The 23,852-nt window shown below is 41.3% G+C and overlaps 1 protein-coding gene across 1 annotated transcript in view; it reads right to left on the bottom strand.

The window, feature by feature from the left end:
* Window positions 1–589: 589 nt before the first annotated feature.
* The window catches only part of LOC126252916 (tudor domain-containing protein 3), a 141,840-nt gene continuing 118,577 nt past the window's right edge, over window positions 590–23,852 (bottom strand). Inside the window, exons 11-13 of the mRNA XM_049953902.1 lie at window positions 13,520–13,630; window positions 13,200–13,290; window positions 590–1,773 (exon numbers count right to left, since the gene is read on the bottom strand). Of these exons, the coding sequence (XP_049809859.1) occupies window positions 1,658–1,773; window positions 13,200–13,290; window positions 13,520–13,630 (318 nt within the window). The 3' untranslated portion in view covers window positions 590–1,657. The remainder of the gene's footprint in view (window positions 1,774–13,199; window positions 13,291–13,519; window positions 13,631–23,852) is intronic.

The following is a 23,852-nucleotide window of genomic DNA, read 5'->3' on the forward strand; positions in this document are numbered from 1 at the left end:
TGCTTTAGCTGTTAGAATTGCTCTGAAATTTAAATGAGAACTCAAATATTTCATTTAGAACAAGAATTACCAATTAAACACTCAGCCAACATACAGCAAGGAACAATATCCTGCAACTTCAGGTATTATTAAACACTAGTGCAAGCTCTCCTCCACTGTTTGACACTTTCACCTCTGTAACTTCAACACAAAATGGTTTAACTGCTCTGTTTACACTTGAAACATCATTATATAACTTTGTAAAAGATAGTCAAGTAGATAATCTGACAAATGTGACTGTTTGTAACATTTTCATTTGTGACAGAAACATATTTCCATAGGGATGATACTTGACTTCCATTAAAATCTTTCTTATTGTTTCTCCATAAACTGGAGGAATGTTCTCAGAATTCAGATAAACAGCTCTACATTCCAATACTCAAGTATCTCAAAAGTTAAATTTCATGGCCACACATGCTTAAGACAATACAAAACTGCCATGTAATAACATAATGTCATCTAGAAGAATACATATATTTAATTATTTTTTGTAATTAATTCAATTATTATAAATATGAGAGAGAGAGAGAGAGAGAGAGAGAGAGAGAGAGAGAGAGAGAGAGAGAGAGATATTACATACAAACTTTCAATGTGCAGAATTATGTCACAGACCTGAAATAACTTTACAAAAGAATTTTTGCCGAGCTCTCTCCTCTACCTAGTTTCCCTTTTTACTGCAGAATCATTCACACAAAGAACTTGTGGAATTTTTCTTAATGCCAACATGCTATGGGCATTTTTCTGAATGAAACACAAAACACCTGAAACTGAAAACCATATTTTTTCATGAAATACAGAAGAAAAGCTGCCTTAATCATGCACTGCCATGAAAAATACAATCATTAGCTTTTCCTGTGGAAGTTAAGGCCATTACTTCTCACACACTGCTAACACGTAAAATCATGTACAATAAACATTCCTCACAGCCAATGTATTATTCTCAGCTGTAACATAACTAACAATCATTTATTTTTTAAAGTCAAAAACAAAAATTTGCATAGTTTCGAAATTAATTTTGATTCTGCACAGATCTCCAGTGCAGGTTACTTGAAAATATTTATTTGAGTCTACAAATGTATCAGTGAATTGTAACTTTCCAACATTAACTGACATAACTAAAATCATATTTAGCTACAATGCAGCCATTAAATAATGGTAGCTTCAAAATATTTTTATGGGCAACAATTTACTCATACAGAAACAAAATTACAACGTTATTACTGTTACATACAATACTACACAAACACCACATTCCTTAATTAGAAGAATGTTCTTTTCCAAAAATCTCTCTTCAAGAGCAATTAAAAGCTGCTTTTACAGATGACATAAAAGTTAGTTTCCATAGTAACAACACACAATATGGGTTCAAAGAAATGAGTTTTAACATAAAAATATATTGGCACATTTCATGTTCCACTTTGATAAGTTTAAAAATGATTCTGCTAGATTTTAGTAGTAATACCCTATAGGTACATGATTTATGGTATGATGCTTACACAACCATGGTTAGCCAATTATTAATCACGCCTATCTTCCAATACATTCTTTACATACAGATGTTGAGTTACAAAGTTAAAAGCGAAAGACAGAAGTCCTGGAAGAGGCTTTAAGCCTCCAGTCACTTTCGCTGAGCTGGAGGCATGTACAACTGTTGCTGGATGCGTGGAGGTTTACGATCTGCACCTGCACTCTTTATGTACGGCCTTGTGCCACCTCGGCGAAATTCAAGTATACCTGTACCAAACAACAAACATTATCAAAATATCTTACCAAATTTATCAAATATGTATTGTATTAGCTGCAGTTTACATTAATGTAGATTGTGGATTAACACTAGATGAATGAGAACTATATTAGAACACGCAAGAAATTTTAAAATTTGGTGAGAGAGGTTTATAGAAACTGAAGTAACACTAATTAGGAGTTAGAGAAGTGTAACAGACAAATGCCAAAATACTTCTCCTCAGGTGACTATAGGGTAATACCAAATGCCTGAATGGTATAACGAATTTTTACATCATTATGAAAAGGAATGTAGGTCGCAAAGTAACACTTGAACAACTCAACGGACAAATAATTCTTCTCAGAGATAAAACAAACACAATGTAAAAATGGGGAATGATGTAGACAATAAAATAATTATGAGAAAGTGGATTATATTCTAAATATCTTGGCAGCTTGAAAGAGTATGGTGAAATATAGCAAAGAAAGCAGAATTATTGTACAGGGAGGGGGCAGCGGGGAGGGAGAGGCAGCAGTGCTGCTTTTAGAGTGATGCAATAGTTTTCAACTAGTTACAGTGAGGAAGTTATTAGATGGACTATATCGTTGGAAGACAAGCAATCAGAAATTAAAGATTGGATTGCAAAGCTTAACCAGACAGGGATATGGATTTGGATCATAGGCTAACAGTGAAAGATTAGAGTGTCCCTACAAGAAGTGGGATAGTAATAAGAATGAAGGGAAGTGAAAATTATATGACTGAACTATGCAAGAAGCTTTCTGGTAGTAGAGTGGATGATGAATGGAGTATTACTGTCCATCTCCAGCAATTTCTCATTGAAATTGATTATGTATGAGCTGCTTCTAGCTACAAGAACAATTTATGTATACAACATGAGCCCATTTATGTAGTGACTAACTGTCCATGGGGATATGTGGTTGAATTAACTGTATTCCCACCATTGTCAAGCTTCTGTTACTGTCTTCTATGATCCTGTTCAAACATATAAATCTCAAATTTCTGAATTTTTACTTGTGTGGTCTTCAAGCCCTTTTTGAACTGCTCCATGTTGCTCTGCAGAGGGTCTACATGATGACTGAAGCTTCTGCTAGTACACGTATTCTAATTTCTTCATGGGATGCTGAACTGGACTGCTCAAAGCCAAGCAGTACGGTTAAGTCAACTAACTATTTGATATACACACAATGACATTAATGTGTAGCACCTGATCTTTATCAGTAGAGACCCAGTGTGAGCAGCACAAATTCTATTTTCCAAATTGCTCATATTTGCTCTTCAAGCGACAGATTAACACCTGCAGTTTTTCAGGTGTGAACTGGAGGAGCTTGACCATCTGTATAATGCATTGTTGTTCCACTGCAAGCAGTTAGGACTTGGTTAAAAAGTTCATCATCAAAAGGGTGTCAAATTTCCAGACTGTTTGTAGAAGATTTCTTGTGGGAAAAAAGCCACCAAATACTGTGAAGCTGTGAGCACACAGTCTTTGTTAGGCCCATTTTCTCATTGGAGATTTCTCAAGGAATGTCACTCTGGCATACAACTTGACAAACAGAAAGCCATCAAAGGGACATCAGAAGCATAAATGAGAAACTACACAATAAAACACTCCCAACTGTGCAAGATTGTATTTCCAAATTTTTGATCACCAGTGAGAGGGAGAGAGCTTCCATTTTATTGAAAAACTTATCCACATAACCTCATTACACACATAGACCAGTCTGAGTTGACAGCTTTGTAAGAAAAGAAATAAATGGAATCTCCCCCGCTACCTGAAAATTTATGAGACCTGCTGAATGAGAAAAAAGAAAATAGCCGTAGGCCATGAATGATGTGGAAAAAATCTTTAGGCAATGCAGCAGCTGTTAAAATGACACACTCATGAGCTGGCGATATCATGGAATATAATGCCAGTACCAGCACTAATATGTATACACAGTGTGAACATTTCATAATATGTAACAGCAAAAACATATTTTCTTCAAATCTGTATCAATAACATGTGCACCGTAGGCATCAGTACAAGTCACTACCCCACAAAGAGGAAACCTGTAAGTTTCCTTGAGCTATGAGCTGAAATCAGACACAGGCAAAATCTTGAAGTTGATGTTCTGTATTTAAATAATAAAGACAGCTAAAATAATATACGCACATGAGGGTGTACTACCTGCAATCATACACAGAAATATCAGCCGCACTGGGAGTGTGCGAATAAAGCCTGTAAGTGTTGTAAGCTTTATTTCAAACAATGGATAATTGTGCACCTTTGAAGAGTGGTAAAGTTAAGGCTTCTAAAGCACTGAAACATGTATAAAACATTAAATAAAAATAATTACGACATTAAACATATGGGGGGAAAGTATCTCTGGAAATAGTAAAAATTCTCGTTATGAAAGAAAATGTTTGCTAATCATGTGCAACGGTACTCCAGTTCAAACAGGATTATTTGGACATTCTCTGTTCAGCGCATCTCTTCATCCTGAATTGCCTTTTCCCATCAGCTGGTTCCCGCATTACACAATGTATGTTTTCTTACACGTATGAGGCCTCCTCCTCTTATCTCGTGAAATACTCCCTTTATTATTTTGATTCTATATTCATACAGTGCCACCTACCTCACTGAGTATTTATTGTACAGGTAAAGCAAAATTGAAAGTAGCATGTAAATTATGTGAACCATCTTCCATTCACACAAATAATATGACGGCATCTGGTCCTGCCTATTAGTGCTTGAGATATTCAAGTGACACATTGGTCGGCAAAGCTTAAGGATGAAAGCAACTTTTGCATGATGTAACATAGCTCAATGAAACTTAGTCCCATGCATAGGAGGAAATGCTGTAGTATAGTACATGTCTCCTCAACACAACCCATACATTCCTGATGGGATTTAAGTTGAGGGAATGGGCAGGCTAGTTCATTCGCTGAATTTTCTCTGTTCCAAGTGCTGCTCTACCTGCAGCGTTTGACGTGGTTGCGCACTGTAATACATAACAATGAAGCCAGGGCATAATGCACTCCTGAAATGATGTACGTGGGGGAGGAGTACAGGGTCACGCTAATATCGACCAGTGGGCTACATTCATCACACTTAATTTTTCTTCCAGTTTCCCAATGATTCTTCCCCAAGTGAAGTCATCCAATCCAAATGATGGCTCTGGGCCCTGTTTTAATGAATCACACCATCATAGCGCAAAACTGCTTGATGACTGACATGCTCTTTTCCTGTTCCTTCAACTGTCTGTTGTTGTGGGGCCAGCTCCATTTTGAGCTATAGTCACCCTGACCTCATACTATATGATGTCCAGCTTTCTATGCTTGACTGGAAGACCTCTGGCAACATGCTCCTGCACTTTCATCCATTTTCACCAAGTTGTTAATATTTTACACTACATTATTTATCTTGTCCTTAGTTTTACACAGTGGTCTATTGTACAATTGTCAGTGGTTTTGAGATCATTTGCAGGCAGGAATTTGACACTTGTGTCACAGCATTAAGATATTCTGTGGAGATGTTATAACCTCTCTGCCTGTCCTTCCACTTTCTGATCATCACTATGTCTGAATACTAAGCAATTACATGCATTTTCCTCAATCTTGTGAATACAACTTCTTTAAGGTGTTCCTCCTATTTAACCTTTGTGTCCCAGTGCAATGAGTTTTCAGATTAAAAAGGTTTTAGTTGGCATAAAACTACTGTAATAATTACCCTTACAAATCTGATGGCCAACATGCTGCTTCTCCTCTGACAAATGAAAAATGAGCTTTTCCCACTAGTATTAATCAAGCATCCCAGCATTTGAAACACATTTATTTATAGAAATGACTGGGTTGTTCACCATGTACAGTCAATAACATAATTTACAAGACCCCTGCCTCATCGTTATGCTGCGCTGCTCCGTTATACTCTCTGTTAAATACAGCACAACATGCAAGGTGATGAAGTGCTACCAGTATACTGTCCAAAGGTGTGAAGCCGAAAAACAGTCCAAACACTGTGAAACTGTTTTACACAATGTGGGGGACTATACTGGTGCTGATTCATTTATCTGCCCTATCTATTTGCTGTATTCAATAAGCTAACAAAAAAACGCTGTTTAGTGTGCACTGCACTAATACAAACGAATTACTAATTATCATGATAACATTATCAAAAAAGTATTTTTTAATCAAACAAACTATTCCAAATTGTCACGGATTAACAGAATAATATGCACTTTCAGCTTCAAAACCATCTGTCTCTACATTCAGCACACAGTCATACTGAAATGCGCTACAGGACTACCACAAAGGTAAGCAAATGTAGCACTGAGGGTAATACATAACAAAATTCAGTTAACAAATAATTCAGTACCACAATTAAATCAATACAATAGGCAGAAACAGAAAAAAAGGAGGCACAAATAAGTGTGGAATTCAGTAAGTTTTTCAGCTTTAGATCTACAGGACACAGAAGCAAGGTCATGATGAAACTTGCGGGAAAGAAGTTGTCTTAGGATTTCTATACTGATTGTTGATCTGCCTGCTAGTGGCTCTTTCACCTAAGTGGTAAAAATCTCCAGCAAGATTAGAACTGAAAACTAACACATCCTTCTGCTTGAAGGGCAAACACTTCACGACTAAGCTATTGTACAATTGTGTCAAACAGGGCTACCTTGTTAGTTAAATAGTTTTGTGTTCCATGGATCCTCTGCACGATAAATCATAATGATGTAGACTGAGTCATTTTACATTCACATTGCAAGTTAATTTGTAAATATGGCCACATGCTGAACAATTACTAGGATTTTTTTTAAAATTAAATCCAAAGCTATGTGTTAGTAATTCAGATCCACCACCTTTTATGCATTACATTAACAGAAATTCTTCTGTGGGAGAGGAGTAGTTGTCAAGAAGAAATTTTTTCAGTTTGTTTTCAAATTTCACTTTGCTGTCTGTCAGACATTTTATATCACTGGGTAAATTATCAAAGTTTTAGTTGTGGCATTGTGCACCATTTCTGTGCTAAAGACAACCTTAATGTGGAGCAATGAATGTCATTTTCCTTTCTGGTATTGTAATTATGTGCATCACTGTTCCTTGTTCTCACAATGATGACAACGACAGAAATTGTAAAGCGCAAATAACTAAGCTGCAATTTCTGTTGGAATGAGCTTCCTGGACTCTAAATCATAAATCTACTACATCTGAGTCATCCCTTACATGAGGATAGTTCAGAATAGTTAACCTAAATCACAAGAAAATATGAAATGAATTTACCAGGATAATTCTCTACCAAACCAGGAAGTAAATCAACAATTACATGGTTGCCAAACATATTCTATAAGATTGCCAATTCTCCATTACACTAGTAACAGGCAGAATGTATTTGCTCAGGCAATGTGATCCTTGAGCTGACTGGCACCAGGAACACTCACCCTTCAAAGACACAGTGGTGCTGGCTGCCACTGCAGTGACTGGGAGTATAAATAACTAATAAAGGCCAATGAGTTTTATTTGCATTTCTGTAACTATGATTTGGGTAAAGTGTAGTTACGAATAATATTCGGATACACTGACTGCCACTTGAACATTATACATAAAGAGCATGGAAAATTATCCTCTGTAGCTGTTGTACGTATTTTTGTTTTTCTGTCTTAACCCTCAAGCAGATGTGTCATTCTTCATAACACAATGGGCGTGCGGCGTACTTTGCACATATGTAAAGAATATCTGTCTTTATCTTACTGAGGTAAGCATGTACGAGCAAAATCACAGTTTAATCTCCATTTAATAAAACGATGATTTAATAAATGTACATAATATGAGCTAAAGCACCTTTAGTTAAATAATAATGAAATAAACTTTCATTATATCACTCTGCTGCCATGAAAAAGTGCTATCCTACAATAATGACCTACTTGAAGCATTAACCAGTGCAGCTGCATCATATCCTAACCAATCGCTCATTTGGTTACTAATTTCTCTTGTAGACTACCTCATTATGAGACTGTGCTGCTAGTTTGTAATATGGGTCATTTTCTTGCATGTATTGTTAATTTTTTGTCACCTAGTTTGCTGTTTATTTTATGTTACTGCCACTCGTTTGTACGTAAGACAAATGCTTTATCACTGTTTGGCTGAAGCAATGATGAAGGAATACGTATGTGGTCGCAACTATAAAACAGCTACGGCACAAGACAGTGTTAGTTGTGGTTGGTGTACTTTATCCACAGGCATGCCCACTTAAGGGTTAAGCAAACTGCAAACTAAGAAACTAATTCACTGGAAGCAATTCACTTTTTTAGCATCACCAGACACTATTACATTATGTGTAAATGAAATTAATTAACTTTAACATTATATACGTGAAAACAGGCTTCCTTATAAACGCCTACATTGGTACCACCTCTATGGAAAGAAAAAAGAAACATAGTACTGCTTGTGAATAGCACGTTTTGTAATTAGATTTCATATGCTGCAAATAACCTACAGTTTCAGATCACAAACACAAACAACATAAGGGAATTTTTCACAATGACTGAAAAATAGAACTCAAAAACCGAGTACATAATTAAACAAGTGAATCGCTGCAGTGCGAGTTTAATTCCAGATTCTGATAACATTGAAGAAGAAGCAGTTGTGATGAGAATGTGAAACAAGGAACAAAAAGTGTGATCAGTAATGTGTTAAATACATTAGTCAATTATTTATAAAAACCAGAGAGACAAAAAGCATCGTCTAATTGTAACTATTACAAGATAACTGCTGGTGATGCTTTGTTAATAACAGCAAAAAGTGCCTGACGAATGAGCTTTTCAAGCATCAGACAGCTTAAGACAGAGAGGAACCAAAGTAACAAGAAGAGGTTTTCTTAGGTGAGCGTGGGATGGAATGTCTATACAGTATCTCACAGTTGGCGCATTTTCCTCTCAGTTGTTTCATACTAACATGCCTTTTAGGCTATCACAATATATGTGAATTATCAAGGTGTAACTGTTAAAACAGACTGCTATTTTGAACATCACGGCACTTGTGGTCAATCTGCCTCAGTGGACAAAACTAATTTTAATTTCAGCTCATCTTGGAGACTATAGTAAATGTTTAGTAACACTTTCAAGATAGTAACCGCACATGTTAAATTGTCTCTTGAGACAATTGCTCATCTGCTCTTGTTTAACTGGAAAGTTCTGTGTCACACAAATAGAGTCAAACCACAAGGACAAATAGGCATGGAGATTAGACAGCTCACTCTTTACATCACTGTGGAATAACTTGAAAAAGTTAAGCATTGGTAAGGCAATTAGTTTCGATGAAATGATGTTGGTGAAATAAATTAAACATTTTGAATGAAACCTAAATCATTTCTTCCTAAAGTATTTCTGTTTTGAAATCACCCGTACACAGCTAAATAGAGCCAAATACATCTAACTGAAGATTTCTTTGAGTAATTTTGAACATTTTGGTAACCCACGATCACAGTGGGGAGTGTCCATCACTGCCGCCTTGTCTATCCCAGTGCAATGCAATCCCCAAGTAGGATCCTACACAATCATCAAGGAGCTCAGTGGTGGTATGGTTTCATGAAGATAAACAAAAAGTGAGAATAAAAAATTTTACAAATCACAAGAAATGAAAAATGGGGGTTTCCACAGAAACAATACAGTTTAATTTTTCCTTAAGAAGCGAACTACTTCATAGTAGTCCTGAGGGATGCAGGACATAGGGATTGGCCAAGCTATGTTTCTGGTACAAAATACTGTAAGAACTCCATATTCCATGTGCAGGTGTAGAGTTACAATAGCGGTTTGATAAAAGTTTATCCCATGAGGAAGAGCTGTAATTGGCCACACTCTGACATAGTTGGAACTTCACTTTGTGGAAGGAGGTCAAAAATAATGCATACTTATTTTGTCATAGGTGCCAACACTCAATAGTTTCTTTACGAAATTTCAGTCACCAACTTTCTCTTCTGAATGCGAAAATATTTTGTTGAGCCCAACCTACATAGGTAGGAATGATCATCAAAATAAAATAAGAGAAATCAGAGCTCTAACAGAAAGGTTTAGGTGTTTGTTTTTCCCGCGTGCTTTCGGGAGTGGAATGGTAGAGAGATAGCATGATTGTGGTTCGATGAACCCTCTGCCAGGCACTTAAATGTGAATTGCAGAGTAATCATGCAGATCTAGATGTAAAAGTTTTGACACTACTGCATCAGTTCACACACATGGTGTAATACCAAGCGAGTTGGTAGCGTTCGAATTTTTTGTGCTCCGCACTAAGATATAGTCTAATGTTGTTATTTTTTCCTTTCGTTGTCACAGAAGTATATGCCATCAATGACATCAACATTTGTTTGACATTGAGAAATACAATGGAATTATTTACAAAATAAATAAGCATTTAAAAAATTATTACAATTAGAATTCCAAAATATCAGTTTTAAATGTTGAAGCATAAAAAAGCAAATCACCACCAGCAATGTGTGAAGAATGTGAAACTGAACTTACAGTGCAATGATTCATTCATTTAATTATCTTCACCGCTTTTGAGTTCTATTTTTCAGCCACTGAGAATAATTCCATTGCACGGTTCACTTTTGTGATTTGAAACTATATGTTATTCACAGCATATAAAATTTGATAAAAAAACACAAACTGAAACCTGTTTTCAAGTACGTAACATTAAAAGTAATTAGTGCTATTTACACACAAAGTTAACAGCATCTGGTGATGCTAAAAAAGTTAATCACTTCCAGTGAAAGAGTTTTTTAGTTTTCAGTTTGCTTAAGGCAGAAAAATGAAATAACTTACAACAGCTACAGAAGAGGATACTTTTACTTTACATGTGGCAAAGGCGTTATAGACCATACGCCTGCTCTACGAGCCTCTTCCACTTCTGCCTGTCCAATGCGCTGTTTGTCCAGTTGCTGTTGCTGTTCATCCTAGTTGTGTCCTCCCGAATGTTATCCCGCCATCTGATTCTCTGTCTCCCTCTTCCTCTCATTCCATCCATTGTTCTGCTGAATGCCATTCTAGGTAGTCTATTAGCTCTGTCATTCTTGCAATATGGCCTGCCCAATTCAACCTTCTCCTCTTGAACACTTCGACGATGTTACGGTGTTTGTAGAGCCCTCTTAATTCTTCATTTCTTCTTATTCTCCATTCCATGTTATTTTCGTCGTATACAGGTCCAAAAATTTTCCTTAGTACTTTTCTTTCGAATATTAACAGTTTTTCCTCATCTTTCTTTCTAAATATTAATGTTTCACATCCATACAACGTCACAGGTATAATGGTCGATTGATATAAGTGGATTTTGAAGTTACTGCTAAGAGATCTTTTTCTTAGAATTTTGATGAAACTAAAAAGTGTCTTGTTTGCTGTTGATAAATGTGCATCTATTTCTATATCTGTTCTGTTGTTATTACCAAAAAGACTTCCTAGGTACTTGAAGTGGTCAACAGTTTTGAAATTGAATTCATCTACAGTCAGAGGAGCATCTTTTCTAATTTTCTTACTTATGGGCAGGCACTCTCTTTTCTTCACTAACAGTAATCCTATTTTCTCAGCAATTTTGTAGTAATTTTGCATCATTCTGATTAATTCTCGTTTGGAACTACTTCTTAGTGCTACATCATCTGCATAGACAAGTCTTGTAATGTTCACATCCTGTAGCTGGATCCCTTGTGGACTGGTTTTAGAAAATTCTCTATCGATCTTCTCTAGGACAAGGTTAAATAAAACAGGTGAAATGGCATCCCCTTGTCTCAGCACAATGTACACCTTAAAATCTTCAGTTTCTCTTACCGGTGTCTTTATGCGACAAAGTTTCATCTATACATATTTTAACTAATCTGATTAATTTTGATGGTATTTTAAATTCCTTCATTATATTTAGGAGTGTCTGTCGGTGTATGCTATCAGAGGCCTTTTTAAAATCTACGAATAGTATGTGGACATCTACATTGAATTCCCACGCCTTCTCAGTTACCTGTCTTAGGGTGAATAACTGATCTAAAGTGGATCTGTTTCTGTGGAAACCGCATCGGTAGTCCCCAATCAGTTCTTCTGTTATTGGTATCAGCCTGTTTAATAGGCAGCTCGATAAGATTTTGTAGGTGGCATCCAGTAAGGCTATTCCTCTGTAGTTATCACAAACAGGTGGATCATTCTTCTTAAATATGGGGCACACAATTGCAGTTTTACAATCTGCAGGAATGGACAGAAGAGGATAACTGCCAAAATAATTTTCCTAGCTCTTTATTTATGAAGTTCAAGTATAAAAAAAACTTTGAGAGTATACAGGGTGATTCAAAAAGAATACCACAACTTTAGGAATTTAAAACTCTGCAACAACAAAAGGCAGAGCTAAGCAGTATCTGTCGGCGAATTAAGGGAGCTATAAAGTTTCATTTAGTTGTACATTTGTTCGCTTGAGGCGCTGTTGACTAGGCGTCAGTGTCAGTTGATGCTAAGATGGCGACTGCTCAACAGAAAGCTTTTTGTGTTATTGAGTAGGCAGAAGTGAATCGACGACAGTTGTTCAGCGTGCATTTCGAACGAAGTATGGTGTTAAACCTCCTGATAGGTGGTGTATTAAACGTTGGTATAAACAGTTTACAGAGAATGGGTGTTTGTGCAAAGGGAAAAGTTCTGGACGGCCGAGAATGAGTGATGAAAACGTAGCACGCATCCAGCAAGCATTTGTTCGCAGCCCAGGAAAATCGACTCGCAGAGCTAGCAGAGAGCTGCGAATTCCACAATCAACTGTATGGAGAGTCCTACGAAAAAGGTTAGTTATGAAACCTGAATGTAAACTACCCGAGGCGATGGATCGGCCGTCAGGCAGCCCGTGACAGAGCACTTCATCACTGGCCTCCAAGAAGCCCTGATCTTACCCCCTGCGATTTTTTCTTATGGGGGTATGTTAAGGATATGGTGTTTCGGCCACCTCTCCCAGCCACCATTGATGATTTGAAACGAGAAATAACAGCAGCTATCCAAACTGTTACGCCTGATATGCTACAGAGAGTGTGGAACGAGTTGGAGTATCAGGTTGATATTGCTCGTGTGTCTGGAGGGGGCCATATTGAACATCTCTGAACTTGTTTTTGAGTGAAAAAAAAAACCTTTTTAAATACTCTTTGTAATGATGTATAAAAGAAGGTTATATTATGTTTCTTTCATTAAATACACATTTTTAAAGTTGTGGTATTCTTTTTGAATCACCCTGTATATAACATAAAGGAATTGTCACAATTTAACTGTACATAGATGTCAATCTGTAAAATTATCAAATTGTTTAGCTAGAACACATGAGTATAATTTCTACTGTCATCCAATTGGTTTGAATTTCAGAGAAGTGTAAAAACAAAAAAGCAATGTTCACAATATGAACAAAGAATCAACTTTTATGAAGGAAATATATCAGCAATTACCTGAAAAGTGGTTCTGATTATTCTGTGGAGGCAGTGAGTCAGAGGAGCTGCTAAAGGCACTGGATGACTGTATACTCTGCCCTAAGCCTTCCTAGGAGCGAAAAACAATGCAATTAAGAACATGAAGTACGTAAATTCAACTTAATTTATCATTTACATTTTAAATATGTCTAGCAATGTATGTAGTAGTTGTTATGTAGAAAGGCAAGGCAAAGAATTGAAATTTTACAAGATATAAACAAAGAAATAGTCAATGAATTTCTGCTTTATCTGATGCGCTTTAAAACAGCCAATACACAATGGCCAAACTTGTTACTTACATCTGTAATTGGTATGCAGTCATCCTGGAGAACTTCCTCGTAGTTACCATATTCCACAAACCTCACAACACAAGTCCTATCTGACACACCAGTAACTTCCGCATTGTAATACTGCAAAAGATCATGCCGAATTACCAAATGTAAACACAAATTATTCTTTTGTAACTCAGTAAGATATTGCCATTTATCTTTACACAATACACTAACATAACTATCAGGTGGTTATAATTAAAGTGCAGCTAGTCACAGATGCCCATGTGAGCTGTAATTATTGTAAGGCAGCAAAACTAGGTACACGTGCTAATGCATAATTGATTTATGGGGGAGGGGGGGGGGGAAGTTCCAATTTTCACGATCATGTACAGATCTGGGACTGTACATAGTTTGACAAGCCATAATGTGAGTGAACAGTATGGCTACTGAGAAGTGAGACAATATGCTTTCAGCAAAACTGTTATATGTGAACAATAGCAATTACAGTGCTGCAATGAGAGAGTATCACTGACTGAAAGGTTCGACGAGAGGCCCAATGTCGTTAAATGGTTGAAAGAAGATGACAGTAAAAACTGAAAACATGGGTGACCTCGGTGTGGCGCCTGGAAGGCACCTATCCTGTTGGAAGTTATTGGTGATGCTTTTGCTGCAACTGAACATGCAGCATGAGTCCCAGGTAGTGCTAATGCTTGTGCTCATGCAGTGTCACGAGAATTGTCCATCCCATGGTAGACACTGCAGAAAGTTTTATAGTCTATTTTACACTGGTATTTATAAAAGATCCAGATGTTTCAGCAACTGAAACGTCATGATACGCAGCAACATTCTGAATTTGTTCTTGGGTTTCTGGCAAAGAATGAAGTTGTTGACAAGCGGCCAGACAATATACTATGGAGTGATAATGTTGGTTGGTTGGTTGGTTGGTTTTGGGGAAGGAGACCAGACAGCGTGGTCATCGGTCTCATCGGATTAGGGAAGGATGGGGAAGGAAGTCGGCCGTGCCCTTTCAGAGGAATCATCCCGGCATTTGCCTGGAGTGATTTAGGGAAATCACGGAAAACCTAAATCAGGATGGCCGGACGCGGGATTGAACCGTCGTCCTCCCGAATGCGAGTGATAATGTCCATTTGCCACTACAGTGTGCAGTGCATACACAGAACTGCCAGATTTGGGGTACTGTTAAACCACGTGTTGTACACAAAGAGCCACTGCATTACTAGTATGTGACTGTGTGATGTGGATTCACACGCTCCTTTATTCTCAGTCTGTTCTTTGAAGAGAACACATCAAGAAGGCCTGTCAGGTGCACCAAGACATCTGCACACTATCGAGACCTCTTTGTAGAGCAAGCAATTCCTGCTTTCCCATGCAATATTGAGCAACACCCTGCAATACGGAGCAACACCTCATGTTGCTCACCCGGTGAAAATCTGCTTAACGCAACTTTCCACAGAGAGGTTTCCCAGACGTATGGCCTACAAGATCACTTGATCTGAACCCATGAGACTTTTGGTCTGGGGATATCTAAAAGAATGTGTTTACCAGGGACACAGTCAGTCTCTATCCAAACAGAAGGCCAGTATACAAGAACACATTGCTCGGCTTCCACTGGGCCTGTTGCAAGCAACTGTTGATCACACTGTTTTACAGATGCATCATCCCTTCAAAATCCCCGGTGCTCACATTGAACAAATTGTGTGAGCAGTGATTAGGAATAATTCAACAGTATGCTTTTCTCATTTGTTTGGGCTTTTCTGTCAAAGTCCCATTCCTAATCCATTTTATGGAACCATTTCTTTCTTGAATTCACAGTGCCAGATTTGCCCCCCGTGGCCAAAATTGGAACTAATTTTTTTCCAGCATACATCAGTTCCACATGAATGCAGCAGAATATTTACCAAATTTCACTTTTACAGCCCACTTTGGACCTCTGTGAGTAGCTCCATTTTAATTATAACCACCCGGTACTTAGCAGGCAACATTTTTTCCCATATGTGACAACCAAGAAGGAATTAAGATATTGCGTTCATGGTTCCACACCAAAATTTAAAAATCCATGTTTTACAGGAGATAACCAGTAAACCGCTTGATTAAAGCCATACCCCTTGTGAATAATGCTGCACAAACGAAAATAAAAATTTTTATTTCCCTGTGAGAGCCTTCCTAAACATTAGTTACTTAAAACAACTACTATTAAGACAGAATAAATTATTGTGATGATCCACGTGCAAATTCATACTAGCTTAGCAATCAGTATAATAAATTATAAGACACATTTAACTGCTAGCTCTCTGGCTGAACAATTAACTATGGCTCACTATACTCAAGAGTGTATAATTCAATTAGCTGGGTAGAAAATGCTTCTTTTTATCAGTTATGAGTCCTCTGATCATTATATGTTGGCATATCACATGAAATGTATACAGAGTGTACTGAAAAGGACTTTACAGCTATGAAGATTCATACAAACTTACTCACGTGACTTACAGACATGTCTTGTTATCATCTTGAAAGAAAACTGATTAAGTTCTGACTCACACGTCACACTAGTACAGAAATGCGGCACTGCAAGTGCTACCGACAGTCACAGCAAAGATGGCTGCCTTACCAGTTCCAAACATGGTCACTCTGTGTGTGTGTGTGTGTGTGTGTGTGTGTGTGTGTGAGAGAGAGAGAGAGAGAGAGAGAGTGTGTGTGTGTGTGTGTGTGAGAGAGAGAGAGAGAGAGAGAGAGAGAGTCGAAGTCTGTGACAACTGTGCAAAGTAGTTTTCACACAGAGTATGGTAAAGATCCTCCCAGTAGGCTTACTATTCATGAGTGGCATAAATGTTTTATTGAAACTGGATGTTTGGTAAGACGTAACAAATCCACAAGTCGTCCCCATGCATCTGACAACGTAAACAGTCCTGCAAAATAAACATGGGTGCTTCTTGAGAGCTGGGTGTCAAAATCGACCCAGTGTGCTTCACGAGAGCTGGACATCCCATGTAGGACTGTTTGGTGTGTCTTAAGAGAATGGTTGAATCCCAACCCGTACAAGTTTACAATGGCGCAAGATTTAAAAGACTGATGGGACTGTTCATAATGATTTTTGTGTGCAAGTGTTACATTGGTTGGATGAAAGATTTCACTGGTAAGATTATCTTTAGTGATGATCGACTTTACACTGAATTGGTCAATTTAATAAACACCACTATAGTATCTGGGGCAGTGAAAATCCACGAATATTTCTGGAACATGAATAGGATAGCAGAAAATGGAATGTGTTTTGTGCACTGAATAACAGCAAAGTTTATGGAACATTCTTTTTCCAAGAGAAAAGTCTCAAAAGAATAGTGTACTTAAATATACTGGAAAACTTTTAATCTTCCAGATCGATAATGATGATCAAGAAAGCACCATACTTCCTCTGCAATGTCCAGGATTTCCTTGATGTCCACTATCCATGTAATCTGATGGACCAACTGATTGATTAATTGAGAGGGGTATGGGACCAAATGGTGAGGTCATTAGTCCCATGATTCCAAAGTGAGTTACAGAAGAAAGAGGGTCTGCTAAAAGTGGACGGATTCAGTCAGGGGAGTCAAATTATAAAATAATGAACATTAAACATACACAGTAAAAGCATAAAAGTTGAGAGCAAATCTAAAAACTGGAAAAAAGGGGGTGGTCATGGGGCACAGACTGTGAAGACTGCAAAAGAAGTCCCAACCACAACCAACCCATCCTTGCTCCAAAACTAAAGGAGAACTTTATATCTGGAAATAAAAACCACTTTCACGGAGGAAACCGAGGACCAGGTCATCAACCATCTGTGGATCGTCTGCTAATATTTAACTTAAGGAAGCAGGAAGACTATACTTAACACAAAGAGCTGAAAGAAGGGGACATGCCACCAATATGTGAGATATTGTCAGTCTGGCATCACAACCACATTGTGGGGGTGGGTCATTAGGTAGGAGGAAACAATGGGTGAGCCGGGTACAACCAATGTGCAAACGGCATAAAACGGTGGACTCCTTCCGAGAGGAGCGGAAAGAAGAACGCCAAACTGCAGTAGATTCCTTGACTGTGCGGAGTTTATAACTATGAGCAGTAGTGCTCCAAATGGCATTCCACCGCTGGGCAAAGAGAGATTTGACGTAGATCTACATATCCACAGCTGGTATCATGAAAGGAAATGGAGGGGGGGGGGGGGAGGGAAGTATCTGCTTCTCTAGCCAAAAGGTCAGCCAATTCATTCCCTTGGATGCGCAAATGACTTGGGACCCAGAGAAAGATGACTGAACAGGCAGGACACTCAAGGGCAGATAGAATGTTATGGATAACAGAGACCAAAGGGTGACTAGAGTTGCATTGATCGATAGCCTGCAGGCTGCTCATGGAGTTGGAAAAAATTAAAACACTGTGGAGGGAGGCCTGAGAAACAAAAAGGAGGGCCCTGTGAACGGCTAGAAGCTTTGCTGTGAACACACTACATGATCCTGGCAAGCAAATGGTGCTCGAAGCCAGTAGGAGACGTGAAAGCATATCCCACCTTATCAGCAGTCTTAGAAACATCAGTGTAAAACATGGTGGCACCCTGGAACTCCACAAGGATGGCACATACAAGACACTGGTAAAGCATAGGAGCAACAGAGACCTTAGGACCCTTGAATAGATCGGTCCTAATCCGTGGTCTAGGTACCATCCAAAGGGGGGGGGGGGTTATGGGAGGAAAGACACAGGGTGCAGTCCAGTGAGTGCAGATGGAGATCCCAACAGAAGGTAGAGATACGCATGCCAACCGGCAATCCCACCTGTGGGTGGTATTAGGATGGAGACATCCCTCATTGGCGAAGAGCACAGGGTACACAGGATGGTAAGGGAATTGTCGTATGGCGATTGCATAAGAGACAAGGAGTTGGCTCCGTCGAATGTGTAGAGGGGGAGTCCCTGCTTCTGTGAGAAGACTATCAACAGGACTTGTGCGAAAGGCACCGACAGCCACACGCACCCCACAATGATGGGCAGGGTCAAGGAGTTTCAAAGTGGAAGGAGCTGCTGAGCCATAAATCTGACTTCCATAATCTACTCTGGTCAAGACCAGAGCATGGTAAAGATGAAGAAGAGTGGAATGGTCTGCACTCCAAGATGTGTGGGCCAGGAGGCGGAGAGCATTAAGCTTCCGCATGCATGTATTCTTTAGGTGGCGAATGTGGGGTAGCCATGTCAGCTTGTTATCAAAAATAAGACCCAAGGAACAGGACTGTGCTACAACATCAAGGAGCTGGTTGCCTAAATAACCCACGTTTTGGAGGAAGAAAGCTTGAAGCCATGGGCTGTGGCCCACGAAGAGGCCCATCGTATAGCACCTTGGAACTGGCGCTCAGCAGATGCTGGTTGGTTGGTTGGTTTGTGGGATTGAAGGGACCAGACTACTACGGCCATCAGTCCCTTTCTCCACGAACTTGAAACACCCACAAGGAATAAAAACAAACAATGGAGATGACAAGAGACGACACAGGGCAAGAAAGACACAGGCAGAAACCAGAAAAAAGGAATTAAAATCACACCGAGTGTGACAGTGGTTGGCCGACCATAGGAACAAAAAAGGAAAAGCCAACCACCAAGAAACGCACTAAAAACCCCAGTCTAAAATCGTAGGCCAAAGGCCAGACTCAAAAAAAATGAGAAACACTTAGATCAAGCGATAAAACCCCATGCACGAATAAAACTCAAAACTAAATCTGCCATCGCAACGTCATCTGATAAAAGTGCAGGAAGCGTATCAGGCAGCGCAAACATCTGCCTGAGCAGAGTTAAAAGTGAGCAGTCCAACAAGATGTGGACCACTGTGAAAACTGACCCGCAACAACATAAAGGTGTGGCCTTGCGGCGCAATAAATAGCTGTGTGTCATCCAGGTGTGGCCAATGGGCAGCCAGCAGAGGACCACAGAGTCCTTGCGAGAGATCTGCAAGGAGGAGTGCCACGCACCAGTAGCCTCCTTGATGGCCCGAAGTTTGTTGGGTGAAGGGTGTGCCGTACCTTCTGCTGCAAAACTGACCTGAGGTCACTCTCTGAAAGGCCAATCTCCAAGGCTGGTGCAACGACAGCATGTTTAGCCAGCGTGTCAACAAATTCATTTCCTGGGATGCCGATATGACCCGGGGTCCACACGAGGACCACAGAGCAGCCACAATGGGCAAGAGTATGGAGGGACTCCTGGATAGCCATCACCGACGAGAGTGAGGAAAACACTGGTCGATAGCTCGTAAACCGCTCAGGGAGTCACTACAGATAAAAAAGGACTCACCTGAGCAGGAGTGGATATACTCTAGATTGCAAGAGATGGCGACGAGCTCAGCAGTGAAAACACAGCTGGCAATAAGTGTTGTTCATAATGATCCCCTACAGTAAGAGCATAACTGACACGACCAGCAACCAACGAACCGTCAGTATAGCCAACATCAGAGCCTTGAAACGCGGCAAGTATTGAAAGAAAGTGGCAGCGGAGGGCCTCAGGAGGACTGAGTCCTTCGGGCCCTGGGCCAAATGAAGCCAAAGGCATGGGCGGGGCACACACCACAGGGGTATACGCAGACGGGCCCAGAGAGAAGAGCTCTGACGCGAACCGCGATCGTACACCCTGACCGGGGCCGCCATTCCGGAAGACGGACGACAGACTGAGGGGACAGGAGACAATAATTGGGATGCCTGGGCAAGCTACAAATGTGTGTAACATAAGTGGCCAGTAATCGTTGGTGCTGGAACTGCAATGAAGGGACACCTGCCTCCACAAGTATGCTTGCCGGGAAAGCTCCAGTGGCGAGTTGGATACCGCTGTGAAGGATGGGGTCCAGCAACCGCAATGCGGAAGGGGATGCCGAACCATAAGCCAAGCTCCCACAATCTAGACAGGACTGAATTAATGCCTGGTACAGCCGTAGAAGGGTAGACCGATCAGCACCCCAGTTGGTGTGACTCAAGCAACGAAGAGCGTTAAGATGCCACAAGCATGTCTGTTTAAGCTGCCGAATATGAGGGGGGCAAGGCAACCGGGTATCAAAAACCAATACCAAAAACTGATGCGTCTCCACCACAGCAAGAGGTTCACCGTGGCTCAGGGTGAACAGTGCCCACCACCACAGCGAGCCCATTAATTGCAATTAAAAAGAGGTAGACACTTAAGACAGATCCTTGTGGTACCCCATTCTCCTGAACTCAGGAGGAACTATGGGAGGCCACAACTTGCACGCGGAAGGAACAAAGCGACAGAAAATTTTGTATGAAAATCGGGAGCAGACCCCGAAGACCCCAAACATGAAGCGTAGAGAGGCTGTGATGTCGCCATGTCGTATTGTACGCATTCTGCATGTCAAAAAAGGCGGCGGACAAAGGCCATATGGATGGCAGATTCCAGGCACACCAGATTATCAGCAGCAGACTGGTCCTTAAGGAACCCACCCTGAGACAGAGCCAGAAGGCCCCGAGACTCAAGTAGCCAACTCAACCTCTGGCTCACCATGCATTTGAGCAACTTGCAAAGAACGTTGGTGAGGCTAATGGGGCGTAGTTGTCCACCTCCAGTGGGTTCTTGCCAGGTTTCAACACGGAGATTACGATGCTTTCCCGCCATTGCGGCGGGAACTCACCCTCAACCCAGATACGGTTGAAAAGGTCTAGGAGGTGTCACTGGCAAAATGAGAGATGATTGAGCATCTGACAGTGGATGCGATCTGGCCTGGGAGTCATATCAGGGCAAGCGGCTAGGGCACTTTCGAATTTCCACTCACTGAACGGAGTATTGTACGATTCAGGGTGGTGCATGTAAAATGAAAGGCTCCGACATCCCAACCGCTCTTTCAGGGAGTGGAAGGCCAGTGGGTAATTCACAGAAGTGGAACTCTGAGCAAAATGCTACGCTAAGTGGTTTGCAATTGTGTCGGAGTCAGTACAGACTGCTCCATTCAGTGAAAGCGCAGGTACGCTGACAGGGGTCCGACAGCCATAGAGTCGCCTAATCTTGGCCCAAACCTGCGATGGAGAGGTACGGAGGCCAATGGTGGAGACATACCTTTCCCAGCACTCCTGCTTGCATTGGCGAATGAGGCGCAGGCTCGCGCATGGACCTGCTTAAAGGCGATGTGGTGTGCCAATGAGGGATGCTGCTTGCGATGCTGGAGTGCCCGCCTGCGATCTTTAACCGCCTCAGCGATCTCGGGTGACTACCAAGGCACAGTCCTCCACCGAGGGGACCCAGAAGAACAGGGAATGGCAGATTCTGCTGCAGTAACTATGCTGGTGGTGACTGAGTAAACCACCACATCAATGGCGTCATTAGAAAGAGGCTCAACAGTGGCAATGGAGGTGAACAAGTCCCAGTCAGGCTCATTCATAGCCCATCTGCAGGGGCGCCCAGAAGAGTGACGCTGTGGCAGTGACAGAAAGGGCGGAAAGTGGTCACTACCACACAAGTCGTCATGCACACTCCATTGGACAGATGGTAATAGGCTAGGGCTGCAGATCGAAAGGTCGATGGCTGAGTACGTGCCATGCGCCACACTGAAATGTGTGAAGGCACCAGTATTTAAAAGAGAAAGGTCGAGCTGTGCGAATACTTGCTCAACGATGCTGCCTTGACCTGTTGCCGCTGATCCACCCCACAGAGGGTTACGGGCGTTGAAGTCGCCCAGTAACAGAAAAGGTGGCGGCAACTGGGCTATCAGTGCAGCGAAGACATGGTGCGGGACATCACCATCTGGTGGAAGACAGAGACTGCAGACAATAACAGCCTGAGGCATCCACACCCGAACAGCGACAGCCTCTAAAGGTGTTTGTAGAGGGACAGACTCGCTGTAAAGAGAGTGAAGGAACGTAGATGCAGACGCCACCAGATACCCTCTCATAAACTGCCCGGTTCTTGTAATAACCCTGATAGCCACAGAGGGCAGGGGTTTGCATCGCCAGAAACCAAGTTTCTTTAACAGCAATGCAGAGGAAAGGGTGAAGGCTAAGAAGTTGTCGGAGCTCGGTAAGAGGGTGGAAAAAACCACTGCAGTTCCACTGGAGGATAACATTGTCCATGGCCAAGAAAGGCGTGAAGGCACCAAGGAGGCAGATTACGCCACTGGGTCACCTGCTGCCATCGATCGAGTACTGACAGGAGCGACATCCATCATGTTTGAGGGACCGGCGATATCTAGGCCCTCAGCGGACGCCAGAATCTCCACCGCATCCTCAGATGCAGAGCTTGTAGGTAGTGGTGGAGCAGGTGCCACCACAACTTCCTTGGTCTTAGGGGTCTTTGATTTCGATTTCTCATGCTGTTTCTTTGGTTGCCCTTGCTGAGGGGGCTCCTTTGATTCAGTTTCCGAGACTGAAGAGAACTGCAAAGCCCTACAACCAGCTACCTGGGGCTTCTTCAGCCCTTGGCGGGTGTCTGGTTTGCCACTGGTAGGAACCTGGGAAGGGAGTGACCCAAGGGATAACTTCCAAGCAAGAGAAGCCGAAGAAGACTTACACTTCTCTGGCTTAGAAGTGGGGACTGGTGTCTCCGATGGTTGGGGGGGGGGCGGGGGTGCTGCTCTTGAGGTAGGTGGTGCGGGAGCAACAGGGAGGGAAGTGCTCCCCACCATCAAGGGGGCAGGTGTGGTCCTTCGGCTTTGAGAGCTGACTATATGTGGTGCAACGGATGGAGCTGTAACAGGAGTGACAGTGGCGGCATAAGATGACGTCATGCACATGGGATGAAGCCATTGCAAATTTCCGTTTAGTCCCAGTGTAGGTCAGTCAGTTCAGGGTCTTGTAATCCATTATTTTCCATTCCTTCTGTAGAATCTTACAGTCTGGTGAGCAAGGGGGTCACAGATGGGAGGCGGGGCACATGGAGTATCGGGATGGGTTGGACGACCACAATTGTGACATGAGGCTGGAAGCATAGTGGGAAGACATATGGCCGAACTTCCAACACTTGAAGCACTGCATCGGGGGAGGGATATACGGCTTGACATCACTGTGGCAGACCATCACCTTCACCTTCTCGGACCCCGTTGGACGCACCGGACAAAATGGACACCTCGTCGCTCTAAGTTGGTGCGCAGTTCATCATCAGACTGTAAAAGAAGGTCCCTGTGGAAAATAATGCCCTGGACCGTATTTAAGCTTTTATGGGACGTAATAGTAACAGAAACATCCCCCAGCTTCTTACAAGTGAGTAATGCCTGCGAATGGGCAGAGGATGCTGTTTTTATCAAGACTGACCGGGGCCCCACTTTTGACGAGCCCTCCACCTCCCCGAACTTGCCCTGTAAATGCTCAACAGAGAACTGAGGCTTCATGGACACAAAGAATTCCCC

The sequence above is a fragment of the Schistocerca nitens genome, chromosome 4, assembly GCF_023898315.1.
Source record: "Schistocerca nitens isolate TAMUIC-IGC-003100 chromosome 4, iqSchNite1.1, whole genome shotgun sequence".
NCBI lineage: Eukaryota > Metazoa > Arthropoda > Insecta > Orthoptera > Acrididae > Schistocerca > Schistocerca nitens.